Source organism: Tupaia chinensis, unplaced genomic scaffold (genome assembly GCF_000334495.1).
Source record: "Tupaia chinensis unplaced genomic scaffold, TupChi_1.0 Scaffold146740_1, whole genome shotgun sequence".
Classification (NCBI taxonomy): domain Eukaryota; kingdom Metazoa; phylum Chordata; class Mammalia; order Scandentia; family Tupaiidae; genus Tupaia; species Tupaia belangeri.
Window position 1 is genome coordinate 1,409,359 of NW_006206595.1, and position 18,249 is coordinate 1,427,607.

Below are 18,249 nucleotides of genomic sequence, written 5' to 3' on the forward strand. Positions count from 1 at the left end.
AATGGAAGAGCATTAATACTTTAGGGACTCTTGTGGCAAATGCAAGAGTCAAAAAAGCAGAAAACTAATGACTAGAACTGCTATGAATATTTAAAATCGATACTGTGACCAACGGCTCCCCTCCAAGAATTCCCCCACTGAATATAATGGCATGGAAGGGAAAACTTGGGTCCATAGAGAAGGGAGGGTCAGGTTTGAAGCCTCTTTGGTAACAGGAATGCTTTGGGAGGCCACAAGAGTTGGCAAGGTTGGAGGGTGCCTAGCACCTTGGCACAAGCAAGCACCAGGCAATCACTCACATCCACATAAATATATAGTCTAAATATGAGGGATGGAAGGAAATAATACACACATACTATATGTGCCGATAAAGACAACTGTATCCTGCCCCTACCCCATCATCTTCATATACTATAACTAAAAGCTCAACAGTTAATCATCTTGTCATTTTATGACAAACTGACACCACCTTGCAGAAGCAGAATCAGGGATTAGTAAAAACAAGGCCAAAAATCCTGGGGCTAAAAGGAGTGCCTTGACAATTTCAATGTAAAATTTCAAGTCCAAAGGACGGAGTTATTCTGGCAGGAAGGGTGAGGATAAACAACAGAGGGTAGACCAGAAGACCACACTGGGAACCCTGTGTGCTTCTGCATAGAGCTGAACAAAGTCAGGAAAGCCCCAACAGGCAGGCAGTTGCTATTCGCTTCTTAAAAGATGAGCAACATCCTTTCTATTCCAACATGTCAAAACAGAGGCCAGCTGGTCATCAACATGTTCTAAGAACCAAAGCAAGGAACCAAAATTCATCATTATTGTAACAAAATCCCCCAATCTAAAAAGTGACAATCCTGAAAAGATCAAGACTCTAAGGGGATTAAAAAGTTAAAACTCATCTTGAGGTCACAGGGGAACAGAAGGAAGAGATCAGAGCAAAGGAAAAAGTTGTGGGATTTACACACAGTATGTAAATGCCTGATCGTCACAGAGAGACACTTATCATGAATCAGACCATCAGTTATGTTACAAGAGAACCAATACCAACATTTCTCCTGTGGAGCACAGTGATAAGCACATTTTTTTATGGATGTGTTTAGGATAGAAGGGGCTGGGTAGAAAGGAGAGGAGGCAGGGAGGTGAATGTATTATGTACAAAGAGAAATGACAGAGACCACCCCCTCCTTTAGCTCTTTGCTGTTTCTTTCTCTTTGTTTTCCGCATCCTCAGGATATGCATGCCACGTCAGTCTCTCTTCATAAAATGCTATCACAATTTGTGGACATTTCACATTAGCTTCTTTTGCAAGAACCAAGTCGGCTTCATCTGTATCTTTCCTGCAAAGAAAGAATATGAGACTTAGAAGGAAAGGAAATAAAAAAAAATCTGTCCAAACATAGGTTGTGTTATTAATTTAGCTGACTTTCATTCATCACCTTGATTTCATGGTAAAAAGGACCCTAATTGGGGCCGGTAGGTAGTGTAGTGGTTGAGGCACTAGAATCCTATGTGGCCAACTACAGTTCGAGTCCTAGGCTTGGCAGCTTGCTTTCTCATTCAACCCCCAACCCCACCCCTTGCTTGTGAGCACACATACACTATAGCAAATCAAAAAACAAAACAAAACAAACAAGAAATGGAAAATTAGGGGCTCAGCAGGTGGAATGGTGGTTGAAGCACTGGACTTCCCACATGGCTAACCATAGTTCAAGTCCTGAACCTGGTGGCTCGCATTCTCACTCCTCCGCCCCACCCCCACCATCTTTCTCTGGTAAACTCATGTGAAAAAAATATTTTTTTTCTTAAAAAAAGAATTATTTATTTTATTTATTCATTCAACCATTTTCATTTGCCCAGAGAAAGACAGACACACAAGATTAGGAAAGTGAGAAAGCAAGCCACCAGGTCCAAAACTCAAACCATGGTCAGCCATGTGGGAGTGTCCAGTGCCTTAACCACCACGCTACCTGCTGACCCTAAAATAAATAATTCTTTTTTTTTTTTTGGAGAGGTTTTCGCTATAGGGTGCGTGCGCTTGCCAGACAGACAGAGAGAGACAGAGAGACAGAAAGTGAGAAATCATCCCCCGGGGGGATGGCCACGCCGCAATCCCTTCTCCTCCATTCTCCTCTCGGGATCTTGGGCACGCACGCACACGCACCCGGCGTGAGTTATAAGCCACTGGGTCCGGGACGCGAACCGCGGTTGACTACATGGGAGTCTAGCGACATAGCCATTATGCTAACTGCTGGTTCCCGATTTTTAAAAAAAAAAAAAAAAAAAAGGAAAATTATTTGTTGACAATGACATGTATAATTAAGCCAATATACATACAGTATATCCTGGATGGGAAATCACATTTTGTATGCTGTGATGATGTTCAGTGAATTAATATAAGTAAATTTAAAAATTTTTATTTAATTTTACTTATTGAGTATTACTCTTCAATTTGACCTGAGAGAGACAAAGAGGGAGAAAGCAAGCCACCAGATCCAGGACTTAAATCATGGTTGACCATGTGGGAGTCCAGCACCTTAAGCACCATGCCTCCTGCCAGCCTAAAATAAATAATTTTTTTTTTTTTTTTTGGAAAGGTTTTCGCTATAGGGCGCGTGCACTCGCCAGACAGAGAGAGACATAGAGACAGAAAGTGAGAAATCACCCCCCAGGGGGGATGGCCATGCCACAATCCCTTCTCCTTCATTCTCCTCTCAGGATCTTGGGCACACACGCACACGCGCCCGGTGTGAGTTTTAAGCCACCGGGTCTGGGACGTGAACTGCAGTCATCTAAGTGGGAGTCCAGCGACATAGCCATTATGCTAACTGCTGGTTCCCAAAATAAATAAATTTTAAAAAGATAAAATAGGGGCTGGCAGGTGGTGTGGTAGTTGAAGCGCTGGACTCCCATGTGGCCAAACGTGGTTCAAGTCCTGGACCTGGTGGCTTGCTTTTTCACTTTCTTGCTCTATCTTTCTGGTCAAATTAAAAAATAATATCAACAAATAAAATGAAATAAATAAATGTTGTTTAAAAATAAATAAATATATAAATAATTCTTTTTTTTAAAAGACCCTCACTGTTCAATATTTTCAAGGAGAAATTTAAGTATATTAATTAATTCTGAGTGGATATCATTTAAGTACTATATCAGACTATTAGATAGAAACAGATGTCTGAAGCTAGAATTTAGACACAAAACATATAGGCTCAGTCAAAAGGGCTGAAAAATAAAAATTATATTAATTCTGGCACCATATTTCTTTTTTTAAAAAAATTGCCAGAGGAAGATACAGAGAGAGGAAAAGCAACCCCCAATGGGGCATGGTAACATAGTTTCTTCTCCTGCACTAATTTCTGTCAGGATTTTGGGTACGCACACATGTGCTGAGTGTTTATCAATCTGCTAGCATCTGAACCACATAGTTGGCCACGTGAGATATGACTCCTTAACCACTAGGCCATGAAGCTAGGCCCTGCTTCCATAATTTTTATTTGTGTGTATGAGCATGTGAGTGAACATAATTGAACCTACCTTCTTCTCTATTGATTATGCAAAAAATAGATCAATCGAGCTTCTGGATCATCTAAATGAAGGCGTCCTAATCCACCTCACTTTGTGACCTTTTAAGTATTTATTAACCCTTTGGTCAAAACTATGAATCAGTAGGGCCAGCAAGTGGTGTGGAGATTAAGACTCTGGATCCCACAAGGCCCACTTTGTGGATCGAGTCACAGAACTGGTGGCCTGAAAATCATGTTGGGCACATGTGAGTGTGTGCCTAAAATCCCAAGAGAAGGCTGGAAGAGAAAGGACTGCAGTGTGGTCATCCCCACTGGGGGATACTTTTCACTTTCTCGGTCTGTCTGTCTCTCTCTGGCAAATGCATGTGCCCTATAGCAAAAAGAAAAACAAAACAAAAAACACACTATGGATTGGAACAATGAGAAAACAAAAATTTAGCTGCAAATTTCAATTATCCAAGTCACATAGCTTCTACTACCAAGTACACCACCACCACCACCCAAAAAAAAAGAAAAAAAAAATCTAGCACTTTTTTTTTAAAGAAATTATTTTATTTAACTTTATTTATTATTATTATCATTATTATTTTCCAGTTTGATCAGAGAGACAGAGAGAGAGAGAGGAAGAGAGAAAGCAAGCCACCAGGTCTGAGACTTGAAACCGTGGTTGGCCATGTGGGAGTCCAGCGCCCCTATCCACCATGCCACCTGCCAGCCCCGATGCTTTCTTTTCTTTGTGTGTAGAGGTTTTTGCTTAGGGTGTGTGTACTCACCAGAAACAGAAACACAGACAGTGAGAGGGAAAATAAGAAATCACCCCCCCCCCGGGGGATGGCCACACTACAATCCCTTCTCCTCCATTCTCCTCTCAGGATCTTGGGCACGCCCGCACATGCACCCGGCGTGAGTTCTAAGCCACCAGTCTGGGACTGGAACCACAGTTGGTCATGTGAGAGTCCAGTGACGTTACGTCACTATGCTATCTGCAGTCTTAGCAACATGGCTTTCCTTTTTTTTTTTTTACTTTTAATTTTATTTAATTAATTTATTACTATTATTTTTTAAAATTTGACCAGAGATAGACAAAGAAAGAGAGAGAGAAAGTGACAAAGCAAGCCATCATGTCTGGGACTTAAACCATAGCCGGCCACAGAGGAGTCCATGCCTTTAACCATCACGCCACCTGCTGGCCCAGCAGCATGGTTTCTTAACCACGATTTCCAAATCCCCCCTAAAAAGTGATTAAAATCATTAAAATTCTCCTGGGATTTGAACAAAGACAACTACTTCTGTTAATATTAGATTGTTGGGAAAGTCATGACATATTTTCAATGCAAAAATGAATAGAAAGTTAAAATGTTTAATCTATAGAGGTAAGTATTATGGGTAAGAGGTGAGGGGAAAAACACAGCTTAGAGCAAATACTCAAATTTGGACTATATTGGACAAATGTAGTTAATATGTGAAGGTAAGTCATAAGCAGCGCACGGCTGAGTAGGAAAAAGCAGTCCATACAGCTCCTTACTTCTGCTAGAGTACAGCGGCTGTTCAAACACAGTCACACACCATTTAACAACGGGGACACGCTCGGGACATGTTCGAAGAAATGCGTTGTTAGGCGATGTCACGAAGTGATTTCGTAGTTGTGAGAACGTCACAGAATGTATTTACACAAACCCATATGGTATAGCCTACTGCTCAGGGGACACAATGAACAAAACAACATGAGATTGTTTCCAAGCGCAGGAAAAATGATGCAATCAAGAGACAAAGTAAACAGAAGTATGAAGCTACTGCCTGCATAACATGACATACTATTTTACACTAAATGTGCTTAATACATGGAATATACTCTAAAATAATGATAAAAAGTATAGTATGGTCAATGTATAAAACAGTAACAGTGGTTTAGTATCACTTTCAGGTGGTAGGTACTGTGCGTAATCATGTGTGTTATACTTTTATACAACTAGCAGCGCAGGTTTGTTTATACTGACCTCACTGAAAAATGTGAGTAATGTGTTGTATTACATTATGATGACTACATCACTAGGCAACGGGAATTTTTCAGCTTCATCATAATCTTATGGGACCACTATCATATATGTGGTCCACTGTTGACTAAAATGTCATTATGCAACCCATGACTATACAGGTTTCTGGGTAATTTACTAGCAGTACTCTGATTAGATCAAATTTGAAACTTTTCATTACATAACCTTTAGGGTAATTAGCTTCCGTAGTGGTACTGCAGCAGGAACCCTCTGTGTATCACACACTTGGAAATAAGAGAGGTAGTGAAGGCCTCACCATAAACCATCTTGTCTTTAAAAAACCAAACTGAGGGGAAGTGCTTCACTTTCCTCTAAGAGCCATTCTCTCGACCGGATGAAATAATTTGAGCTTTGGCCAGTATTAGCCTTAATGGGTTTTGTTAAGATTATTCTTCTCTTTTAGACATTACTCAGTGGTCCTGGCCCTCAGTGACAGTAGAAGGTTTCACTCAATTCCTATCCCATAGCACATGGTAAATGATTCAGAACTATGTAAGCAAATGTTTAGGTCATGTTTATAAGCTTCCCTACCTCAATTTTATCTTTTCTTGACAGTGTGGGCTACTACTATAATGTGGCTTAATACTACAGCTTAAGAATGTTTTGGGATCAACAGATGGCATAATGGTTACATTGCCGGACTCCCACATAGATGTCTGTGGTTCAAGTCCTGGACCCTGTGGCTTGTAACTCACACCAGGCACATGTGTGTGTGTGTGTGTGTGTACCCAAAATCCCAAAAGGAGAATGGAGAGGGACTGTGATGTGGCCACCCAGCCAGGGGGGTGATTCCTCACTTTCTGTCTTTTTCTTTCTGGCGAGCACACACACCCAATAGCAAAAATCTCTAAAAAAAAAAAACAAAAAAACAAAAAAACACCTTAAATCTAGGGGCCAGCAGGAGGCGTGGTGGTTAAGGTGCTGGATTCCCACCTGGCCAACTGCGGTTCAAGTCCCGGACCTAGCAGTTTGAAACTCACACCAGTGTGTTTGTGTGATGCCCAAAATCCCAGGAGAAGGGAGTATGGTGTGACCATCTCTCTGTGGGGGTGATTTCTCATTTTCCCTCTCTCCGTCTCCCTCCAGTGAGTGCACGTGCCCTGTGGCAAAAACCTTTATTTAAAAAAAATAAAAAAAGAATCTTTTAAATCTACTTGGAACCATAATTCCTATTTAATACTGATAGTTGGCTTTAGTTAAGAATCCCTGACATTCAAAATTCTTAGTTTAAGAACACTGTCTTGCCACCGTATCTTCCATACAAATTCAGGTTACTGGCAAAGAGACACAATCATAAAGTAAGGCCCAATCTCTCTTACCATTTCATTAGGAACATTAAATCACCACAGGAATCTGTCGCCCCAATGATCTTTTCTGGTTCCAGTCCTCTCTCAAAGCCCCGAGCAATATCATTGCTCTGCTATAAATAGAAAAATGAACAAAGATTACTGATTGGAGAAAGGGTAAAAAAAAAATCTGTTTCTCAGCTCAAAAAGCACCACACCTAAGTTAGTATCATTTGATACCAATTTGTTACCAATTCCGAAAAATTCTTGAAATTTAAAAACTATGAAACAGGTCAGGTCAGGTAATAACAGTGATGCCAAAAGAGATTTTTGCAAGAAAATGCAGTTGTCCTATTTATACATTACTTCAAACGATGAGAAGTAACACCTAAAATTCCTTAATATCCAAAATAAAAATTCTCCTGCTCCCACTCATCCCATTCCTTAATATTCTAAGTTGATTACCCATAAACTGTAGCTTCTGAGATGATACACAAGTCCTTGTCTACCCTAAGTCTTTTCATCCCCCCAGCCCCCAATTTTGCAAGACAGCACATGTGCTTGCTAGAGGAGAGAGAGACAGAGAAAAAGCAAGAAAAGACCCTCCATGGGGAATGATCATGCCATAATCCCTTGTTTTCCATCTCTTCCACTTCATAGGATTTGGGTACACAGGCACACACACCTGACATATCTCTCAAGCCACCAGGTCCAGGACTTAAATCATGTGGAATCCAGCTGCCTATACCTAGGCACAGAGCCAGCCCTGAGCAGTAACCTTTAATACTTTTCATAGTCACCTAGGATTATGTACTTGCTTATGCTTTCAAAATATGAAAGAACAGAGGATGAGAATGAAGCAGGGCCAATACTATAAGACATTAAACTTCAGACATCATAAAGACTAATACCAATACCCACACACTTGGTTGGAGAAAAGGTATTACCCTGTGTCTATCTCCTCCAGAGAGGTCTTGTCATTATAAGACAAAAGTGAACCATAACTTAAAACAAACAGACTGATAACTCATGAAAGGAATGTTGAAACTTGGTCTAAATGCAATCATGCAATATAGGCATGGAACACAGGGTCTGATCCATGTTTAATGGCACTGGTGAGAGCAAAAAAGTTAAAATGGGGCCAGAGGTGGAGTGGAGGTTATGGGGGTCAGATCCTGTACCTGGGGGCCTGAAAAGTTATACCAGGTACATGTGTGCCCAAAATCCCATGAGGAGAATGTAGAAGACACAGCAGCGTGGCCATCCCTCCTAGAGGGTGATTTCCTACTTTCCCTCTCTCTGGTGAGCACATGCACCCGTTAGCAAAAACATAAACAAAAACAAAAGTAAAACGTTATACAAACCAGGTAATTTAAAAATCTTTACAATGGAGGTAATATAAACTTATCTAGTGGCAACGCACAAACAAATTTAGAAAGACTGTCCAAATGATCTAAACCTCTGGTATGTCATTTTCATAACAAAATCTCTTTGATCTGATAGTCATCTTGCTATCTTCTGAGATACAAGGCATTCAGGGTCCAGGTGGTCCCCCCAAATACCAGCACCCATAATAGGAAAGAAATTCCATGTATGGATCAAGGGGAGATACTGACTTTAAAAAACATATCTTCTTTTGGGGGCGCTTAAGGGGAAGAGGTTCCCAGATGTGCACACAGCTGCTCACAGCTGGAATGCTGGCGCATGGACTGAGTCATAAATCATAGCTGGCGGCTGAAAACAGTTTGCCACATAGGGAGAAAGGGGGGGGGGGAGTGGAAGAAAAATGTTCTTGCTGCTGAAAACGAGCCGAGGCGAGGAAAATGCTAAAATCACCACACAGGCAGTAATCTTAAATCAGGCATAATGCCGACTAACAAATTTCTTCTGCAGTGGTCTAAAGAAAGAAACGCAATCCCCTCCTGTACCTTTAAGACATACAATCACCTATCTTCCCAGCTGCCTACCTGACAGCCGCCAGTACTGCTGAGAATGCTATCAGGAGCCCCAGATGAACATTACGACATAAGGGATGTGTGGGGGTTGTTTTCAAGGTCGGCGGCTTCAGAACTTGGCCTACAAAGGAAACTCTCTGCACTGGCCAGTGGCTCTACACCAGACTGCTTGGATTATTCCTTTGTAAAAGTACAGAAATCCTAGGTAGAATACATACTACCTGCCACAAATGGCTACTCAGAAATTTTATTCTATGTTGTTTTTGCTCTTCACTTAGCTAGAAATGAAACAAATGACAAAAACCATAATGTGAAAGACCAATTAAAAAAAGAAAAAGAATCATGTCCTGGTTCCTATGGAAAGGAAAAAGCATTCTCAAATCCTTTATCAGTTCAGTTCATCATAATATACAGATCTCATCAGAAAAGAGCAGTTTTAAAAATAAGACAACAAAAAAATAGAATTGAGAATACAAATAAGGAGATAGCCATGCACTAAGGGTTCACTTTCACTTGTAGCCTCCAACCTTTCACTCTTGCTTCAATTCTTTTTGGAAAGCTGGCTTCCTATTTTCTATCCTTTTATCCTATGGAGGCCAAGAATCACTTGTGTAAGCCTTTATAAAACACAGCTGCCTATCCCTCAAAAAAAAAAAAAACTAATATGGATCTCGATTTAGTAATACTGATCCCTCAAAAAACCAAAAACCAAAAAACACAGCTGCCTGGGTCCAACCCAATGAAATTCTAATTTAACTTGTCTGTGGTACCTCTTGGGCACCGGGGATTTTTTAAAAGTATCTTTGCCTCCAAGTGATTCTAATGTGCCAGAGTTGAGAACAAATGCTCTAGAGAAATAGGTATCCAAGCAGAATGAAGATAAATAGGGATGTTTGTGGCAGTGATGCTAGAAGATTCAGAAGTGGGCTTATGCTTTTATTTTATTAAACTTTAAGCGTATGATATATCCTTCACACAAAAGGCTTCATAACCTTGAAATAAATGAAAGGAGTGAAAGCTGGGGGAGGTGATGTGTATATGTGCACACACACAGATGGAAACAGAGGCAATAACAGTGCTCATGCAGTTACTTGAGAAAGATCAGAATGTTGCAACTAAATCAAACCAAAATTTCTTAAACACACTTTCCAAACTGAACGGTAAAAAGATTCAAAAGAAAGATGAAAATTTTTAGTTCAGAGTATCTAGAAATAGTAAGATCAAGAGAAAATATAACTGTCACTGACATGAACACTTTAAAAAGATTAACTGTATTATAGGAATTTCATCCTAATTAAAAAAAACACACATAGGGTTGAAAATAAGTGCTATCACTGGAACAAAAGAAAAATCAAAGGGAAATGGTAAATATTCAAAAGCTCCCATCCATCCTTGAAAAATTCACCAAGACCCTCCCCTCTCCTAAGATAACTGCTTATGGAGAAGGCAGAGAGCAGTTTAATGTTTTACAAAGATTTAATCTTGCCACCTTAATATAATTCAGTGGCCATGAATTGTATTTCTCACTCAACCAGGAGGGGGCACTGTAATCAACATACCTTCCTGGAAACTCTTTTGTTTAACAGTTTACCTTGCAGATTCATCCTTAGAACAGAAATAACCAAAATAAGGCATTACATTGGAAGGGGTAGAGGAAGAGTTTCAAAGGCTAGAGGTGGAGAAAAGGGAAAGGAAGCTTACCTCTCTCTTTTTTTTGGATTTGATATCATCAGCACTGTTTGAGAAATTGGATTTCCTCTTGTTACTTTCTGACTTCTCCCTGGGTTTGTTATTTTCACCCTCTTTCATCTTCTTATACTTTTTCATAAACTCAGAAATTAGCTCAGGGCAATCCAAATTTTTCTCAGGTTCCCAAGTATTGTGCTCCCTGGGCAAGAAGAATAAAGGGGGGAAAAGGAAAGAATGAAGGAAAAAGATCCGATGCCTTATTATTGTTTAATTCTGCCACAGGGTGTGTGTGTTCACCTTAAGAGAAAGAGACAGGGAAATCAAGAAGTCACCCCCCTATGGGGCATGGTCAAGCCACAATCCTTTCTCTTCTACTTCTCCCTCCTGTCAGGATTTAGAGCATGCAAGAGCACAAGTCTGGTATGTCTTTCAAGCTGCTGGGTCTGGGACTCAAACCACTAGTTGACTATGTGGGATCCAGACACCTTAACCACCATGCCACAAGCTGGCCCCCCGCCGCTTTCCCCCCAGCCTCCCAATTTTTACTATAAAGCACATGGGCTGGCCAGAGAGAGATAAGGTGAGAACTCATCCCCAGGGGAGAATGGCCACACCACAATCCATTTTCCTCCATCCTCCTCTCAGGACTTTGGGCACACAAACACACGCACCTGATGTGAGATTTTTAAGCTGCTGGGTCCAAGGCTCAAACCATGCAGTTAGCCACATGTAAGATCCAGCTGCCTTAACCTCCACACCACCTACTGGCCACCCAATGCCTTACATTTTTTTAAAAAAATTATTCATTTTACTTCGTCATTATTATTATTTTTTTTTAATTTGACCAGAGAGAGACAAAGAGAGAGAAAAAGGGAAGGTGAGAAAGCAAGTAGCCAGGTCCAGCACGAGAACCACAATTGGCTATGTGGGAATTGAGCACCTTAACCGTCATACCAACTGCCAGCCCCTCAATATCTTATTTTTCTTTTTTAAGGATGGCCATACCACAATCCCTTCTCCTCCTTTCTCCCCACGGGATCTTGGGCACCCACACACATGTGCCTAGTGTGTTTTAAGCCTCCGGGTCTGGGACTTGAACTTGGTTGACTACATAGGAGTCCAGCAACATAATCAATACACCATTTGCTGGTCCCTCAATGCCTTATTTTAAAGAAGCAAAAAAGGACAGAGACCCTTAAGCTTAAAGAAAACAACACATTTGACCCTAAGATTTCTACCTAAGAGAGATGAAAAGACTTTTACACAGTTGTTTAAGCAGAATTTTAATTGCTGAAAATAGAAAACATTGGGATCAGCAGTTGGTGTAATGGCTATGTTGCTAGACTCCCGTGTAGTCAACCATGGTTCGAGTCCCGGACCTGGTGACAAACTCATGATGGGTGCGTGTGCATGTGTGCCCAAGATCCTAAAAGGAGAATGGAGGAGAAGGCATTGCAACGTGGCCATCTCCTCTTGGGGCGGGGGGGAGATGTCTCGCTTTCTGTCTCTCTGTCTTTCTGGAGAGCGCACGCGCCCTACAGCCAAAAAAAACCTCTCTAAAAAGAAAATAGAAAACATTAAAACACTCATCAGCTAGTAAATGGTTAAGTAAAATGTGGTATATCCAGACAATGGAAAACTATTCAGCAACCAAAAGAAACAAAATGCTAAAACATGCTACAATTTGGAAGAATCTCAAAAACACTATACAAAATGAAAGAAACCAGACATAAAGAGACTACAAACTGTCTGATTCCATTTATATTAAAATGTCTAGGAAAGACAAATTTAGAGAAGTACAAAGCAGATCAGTGGTTGCCTGAGGCTAAAGGTAGAAACGGACTCCAAGAAATTTGGGGGGATTATAGAAATGTTCTAAAACTTAAGTGTTGTGTTGGCTGCATAACTATAAATGTTCTAAAAAACAAAAAAATGAATTGTACAATTTCAGTGGGGCAATTTTACAGTATAAATTATACTTCAATAAAGCTGTCTAAACTCAAGTTTGGACCATCTTTTGGCACAGAGGTAATATACACTGCTCAAGAGAAGCCAGGTCCCACATGATGACTGAACACAGTTCAAATCCTCAGCCTGGTTAGCCTGACATAACCTGGGTGGCCATATGATACCTAAAATCTGATGGGCTAGAGGGCTGGGGGAAGACAGTAATGTAACCACACCTTGTAGAGGGTGCTCATCTCTCTTCTGATGTGTGCACAACATGCGCTCTACCATGAACTAAGAAAAAGGAAAAAAAAATTAAAACTGAAAATTGAATTCTGCCTTATAAGTAGTAAAATAATGTGATTTCATCTATGTAATTATCTGTGTAACTCCTGAGAGAAGACAACCTAATAAATCATGTACCTCTAGTTTATGCTGTCTTAAATATGTTACTTATACTTTGAGAAAATGCCGGCAAATATTGGAGGACTAGAAAAAGTTACTTGGAAAAAAAGTTTTGTTTTTTTCCTAAGAGATCTTTACTATCGGTCGTATGTGCTCACTGGAGAGAAAGGTTTTTTTTTTTGCCTAAGAGATTTTTACTATAGGTCGTATGCGCTCTCGGGATTTTGGGCACACATGCACGCACACACACACACGCACATGCCTGGAGTGAGTTTCAAGCCACCTGGTCAGGGATTGGAACTGCAGTCACCCATGAGGGAGTCCAGCAACGAAAGCATTAAGCCATCTGCTGGTCCCAAAATATTTAAGTCATTACAATAAAGGTAAACTAGATGGAGAAAACTCAGTAGTGAGATGTTAAGTGCATTAATTGAAGTGCTCCAGACTCAAGTCCACTGTCACTAGATAGTCAAACTACCTTTCCATGATAATAGACAGAAAAAACCTGAATAAATGCATTTAGCTAAATTAGAGTCCTATAATAAGGAAAATAGTTGGCATTCTCAAAAGTTGTTCTCTGTATTCCTGGCATGGGTTTTAGGAAACCAAAACTACCAACTACATTATAAGCTTATGGAATCAAAGAAAGAAATGTACCGATGTGACCAAACATCCTCTAGTCAGTGGCAGGTAGTCTTCTGGTTATAAAGACTAGTTTATATTAACATACGTATGTAAATATTACCACAGAAGCAGCTTCTACAGTCTCTCAATTGACTTGGAAGAAAGTTCTTTAATCTATGTACTACACATTTAGATATTTATTTTTACCAATGATAGTGAATGCTTGTACACACACACCTGGAGCGTATTCGCCACAGCCCAGGGCTTGGGCACACGGCAATCCCTTTCTTTATCCTGTAGTCCATCAGGATTCTCGGTTTGCGTGCACGTGCCTGGCAAGTTTTAAGGCCAAATGAGTTGAGGATTTGAACCATGGCTTTCAACTCCAGTTTGGTATACTACAGACTGAGTCACAGAGGTTGTGCCTGCTTTTGTTTTTTAAATAGGGTATCCTTAGATAGAAATGTTTTGATCACATGCCACAATAACCTGACTCAAATAGGAAGCAGACTGACAGAAAAATCTAAGCGATTTACTCTAGACCTAAACAACTTTCTTCAAAAGGAGCTTACGAATCAGTTAAAATTTATTTCTAAATAATTTAAGCTAATATTAGGAAAGTTTCTCCTTTATATCTTTTCTCTCAGCAGAAAAAAAATTCTCTACAATTTCCCCCAAAACCCACAGACCACAGAGTTTACTATTCCAAAGGAAACTAAGGCACTCAAGTCAAGAGCCATGCCAACACTGTAACATAAACCAAGAGACTTGGGGCTGGGGGAAAGTATCTGTTGGTATCAAAGAATGTCAGTCCTGGGACCAGCAGTTAGCATAATGGCTATGTCACTGGACTCCCACGTAGTCGACCGTGGTTCGAGTCCCGGACCCGGTGGCTTAAACTCACGCCGGGCACGTGTGCATGCGTGCCCAAGATCCCAAGAGGAGAATGGAGAAAGGACTGTGGTATGGCCTTTCCCCCTGGGGGGTGACTTCTCGCTTTCTGTCTCTCTGTCTCTGTCTTTCTGGTGAGCGCATGTGCCCTATAGCAAAAACCTCTCCCAAAAAAAAAAAAAAAAAAGAATGCCAGTCCTATAATAAGATTCTCTCTTCCTATCATGTTGGTACTGCTGTTTCTACTTCAACCATTTTTCACTCAAAGGACGGCATGGTAAAATTTAAAAAGAGCCTGGGTTTTAGGGCCAAAGACATCTGGTAACTAGATCCTTGATCTAGCAGCTACAAGTTATGTATATCTTCAGCAAATAATTTCGTAAATTTCCTAACTATAAATTTGTAAATAAAAGTCCCACTAAAGGCTTTTATGAGAAGAAAACACAAGAGATAGAATCTGACCACTGCCTAGCAAACAGTGAACTACTAAGTTACAGACAATGTGGAGGTGGGGGGTGTAGAGTGAGTCTTCTAGTCTTTCATGAAATCTTTGGCATTCCTAAGTTAGGGCAAACACTTAATCTGTTTACTTCAAACTTCATATATCCCCTTTTCAAGTCTATGGTAAATAGCTCGAGCTATCTCAGAGCGATAATTTCAAGTACCTTTCAAACACTCAAGTATAGGGGCCAACAGGTGGCGTGGGCACTGGACTCCCACATGGCCTATCACGATTTGAGTCCCAGACCTGGTAGCTTGCTTTTGCACTTTCTATCTCTCACTCTTAGTCAAACTAAAATTTAAAAAATAAATAAATAAAAAATAAAAAATTACATAAAATCATTCTTTAAAAAAACCCTCAAGTATATCCAGTGGTGATCCAAAGAGCCCAATAAACACCATCAAAATCTTCAGGTGTTATTTAATTCCTATCTTATAGTGCTCTAGGTCTCTCAAACGTAATGGTTCTCATCTCTAGCAGAAGTTGTGATACCACTCTTTAGAAATATGGAGGGGCTATTCTTGGTGATGTAGGCAGTAGTATGCTGAACCACAATGCTGGAAGTCACGTGGTCAACCACCCATTTGGATCTCCAGTTGACCTGAAAACATGGCAGGTGTGTGCTCACCAAAGATCCTGATGAGTGGGAGGGCTATGGGAAGGAAATCACACTGTGATGAAACCCTGTCAAGGGTGCCTGTTTATCTTGTTATTGTGTTTCTAAAAGAAATACCAGGGACCAGCAGTTAGCGTAATGGCTATGTCGCTGGACTCCTATGTAATTGACCGCGGTTTGCGTCCCGGTGGCTTAAAACTCACGCCGGGTACATGTGCGTGCGTGCCCAAGATCCCAAGAGAAGAATGGAGGAGAAGGGATTGCGGTGTGGCTATCCCCCCTGAGGGTTGATTTCTCGCTTTCTGTCTCTCTGTCTCTCTCTGTCTGGCGAGCACACGCGCCCTATAGCCAAAAAAAAAAAAAAAACCTCTCCAAAAATAAATAGATAAATAAAAGAAAAGAAATACCAGAGACTGGGTGATTTATAAAGCAATTATACTTTATTCGGCTCCTGTTTTGGAGGTCTAAGTTCTAGGCGCTGACTTCTGGTGAGGTTACAACGCGGTGGAGGGCAAGGATCTTGAGCAGAACAGCTGTCCATAACTTTTCATCTGCTCTGGTCTCCTTCCTCCTCTTATCTACACACCAGAACCCTGTAGTGCAACAGTTAAGCATTGTATACAGGGAGACAGATCCCACATGGCTGGTTATGGTTTGACTCCTGGCCCTAGTGGCTTGAAAGACATGCTGGGTGCATGTATATGAATGCCCAAAATCTTGACAGGATGGATAAATGGAGAAAAAAGATTGTGGTCTGTGGCATGAGCTCACCCCATTGAAGAGCTCCTTCTTTCTCCCTCATATATATTCCCTGACAGTTAAAAAAGTACTGGGGACAGCTGGTGGCGTGGTGGTCGAGGCAGATGGATTACCATGTGGCTGACAGAGGCTTGAGTCCCAGACCCAGTGGCTTGAAAATCACACCGGGCACATGTGCATGTATGTTCATGATCCCAAGATATGGAGACGGGATTGTGGCATGGCCATCCTCCCTGGGGGAGGATTTCCCACTTTTCCACTCTCTCTATCTCTGTCTCTCTCCTCTCTGGCAAATGCATGCACCTTATGGCAAAAAAATTAAAAAAAAAAAAAAGTACTCTATCTTTTCAGTTTTTAGCTACAGGGTACATGCATTTGCTAGAGAGAAGGAAAGTTAGAAATCACCCCTCAAGGGGATGGCCAGGCCAGAGTCCCTTGTCCTCTTAGGATTTGGGGTATGTATACACTCATGCAGTGTGTTTTTCAAGCTGTCAGGTCCAGGACTCCAACCATACAATCAGTCATGTGGGATCCAGAGCCTTAACCAAGTACTCAACTTGCAAAAACAAATTGCACATACCAGAACTCAATCACAGGCACACTACCCTAACGACCTTATCACACCCTAAGACTCCACCCAGCAATACCATGAAGAGATCAAGTTTCTTACTTAATACCTTTACAATACAGCCAAGCTGCAAAACATTAGGGGCAGTGAATCTATAGCACTATCAGGGCCAGCAGGCGGCGTGGTGGCTAAGGGCACTGGACTCCCACGTGGCCAACATGTTTGAGTCCAGGACCTGGTGACTGACTTTCTCACTTTCCCTATCTCTGTCCCTCTCTCTCTGGTCAAATTACAATAAATAAATAAAATTTTAAAAAGTTCTTATATATCTAAAAAAAAAAAGAAAAAAGAAAGAAACCACAGCACCATCTTTCTCTGTCTCTTGCATGTGCACACATGTACTCTTTCAAGAATTAAACAGAAGTCAGGCACATTGTGACTGTTGTGCCACCCACATTTAACATTCCAGGTGCTGGAGATGCCAAGCACCTTGCAATGTGTGAATTGTCCCAAAAGATGATTGTGTTTCAGATGAGAAATGTTGATTCATTTAATGGGAATGTTCCAAAGGCTCCTGACTCAAACCTTTATCCAATGTGTTGACAAACATAGACTCTTTCAGTATATTTAGGCCACATATCTCAAAGTTTTGATGTCCAGTAAGATAACTACTAGCTACATGATGCTGTTGAATGTATGAAATGTGGCTAGTCTAAACTGAAATTGCTATAAAATGTAAACTATACCCCACACTTAGTCTTGGCATGAGAAAAGCATGTAAAACATTACTAACTTTCATGTTAATACTGAACTATTACTTTCAATATATCAGGCTACATAAGGTATATTACATTAATTTCACTTTTCTTTAATGTGTAACTAGAAAATTTTAAATTTTATCATTATTCAGTATTTCTACTGGATAGCACTGCAAGAAGCCTAAATCAGGTTTCTTTCAGTTCACTGGGATTCTAAGAAATCCACTGTTTGGGGACCAGCAAACTGCATAATGGTTACATCGCTAGACTCCTATGTAGTTGACTACAGTTTGAGTCCTGCATGTGACCTGTGTACTCAAGGAGGTCTTCCACTGTAAACCAGTGAATTTTCTCATGGGGGTCAGCCTCCCAGAGCATTGCATTTAGCCACTGTGCCACTGCGATACAGTGCCCTATTTATTTCAAAGAAAAGAATAATCTACTTCAGCAATACTAGTCAATTGGGTCAGCCCCAACGGCCCCAGTGGTCGAAAGATGGATCACAGGGCCAGCAGGTGGCGTAGTGGTTATGGTGCTGGCCTCTCATATGGCCTATCCAGTGGCTTAAAAATCATGCCAATTGGGGCCAGCAGGTGGCATGGTGGTTGGGCCACTAGACTACCACATGGCTGACGGTGGTTTGAATCACAGACTTGACAGCTTGCTTTCTCTTT

At 40.9% G+C, this 18,249-nt stretch overlaps 1 protein-coding gene across 5 annotated transcripts in view; it reads right to left on the reverse strand.

Moving 5' to 3' along the window:
* Window positions 1-1,050: 1,050 nt before the first annotated feature.
* Window positions 1,051-18,249, reverse strand: part of CBX5 (chromobox 5) — a 48,928-nt gene continuing 31,729 nt past the window's right edge. For all 5 annotated transcript variants that reach the window (XM_014584393.2, XM_027768518.1, XM_014584390.2 and 2 more), the window contains 3 exons: window positions 10,518-10,704; window positions 6,895-6,995; window positions 1,051-1,334 (listed from right to left, as the gene is read on the reverse strand). In XM_014584393.2, coding sequence (XP_014439879.1) covers window positions 1,184-1,334; window positions 6,895-6,995; window positions 10,518-10,704 — 439 coding nt within the window. In that variant the 3' untranslated portion in view covers window positions 1,051-1,183. The remainder of the gene's footprint in view (window positions 1,335-6,894; window positions 6,996-10,517; window positions 10,705-18,249) is intronic.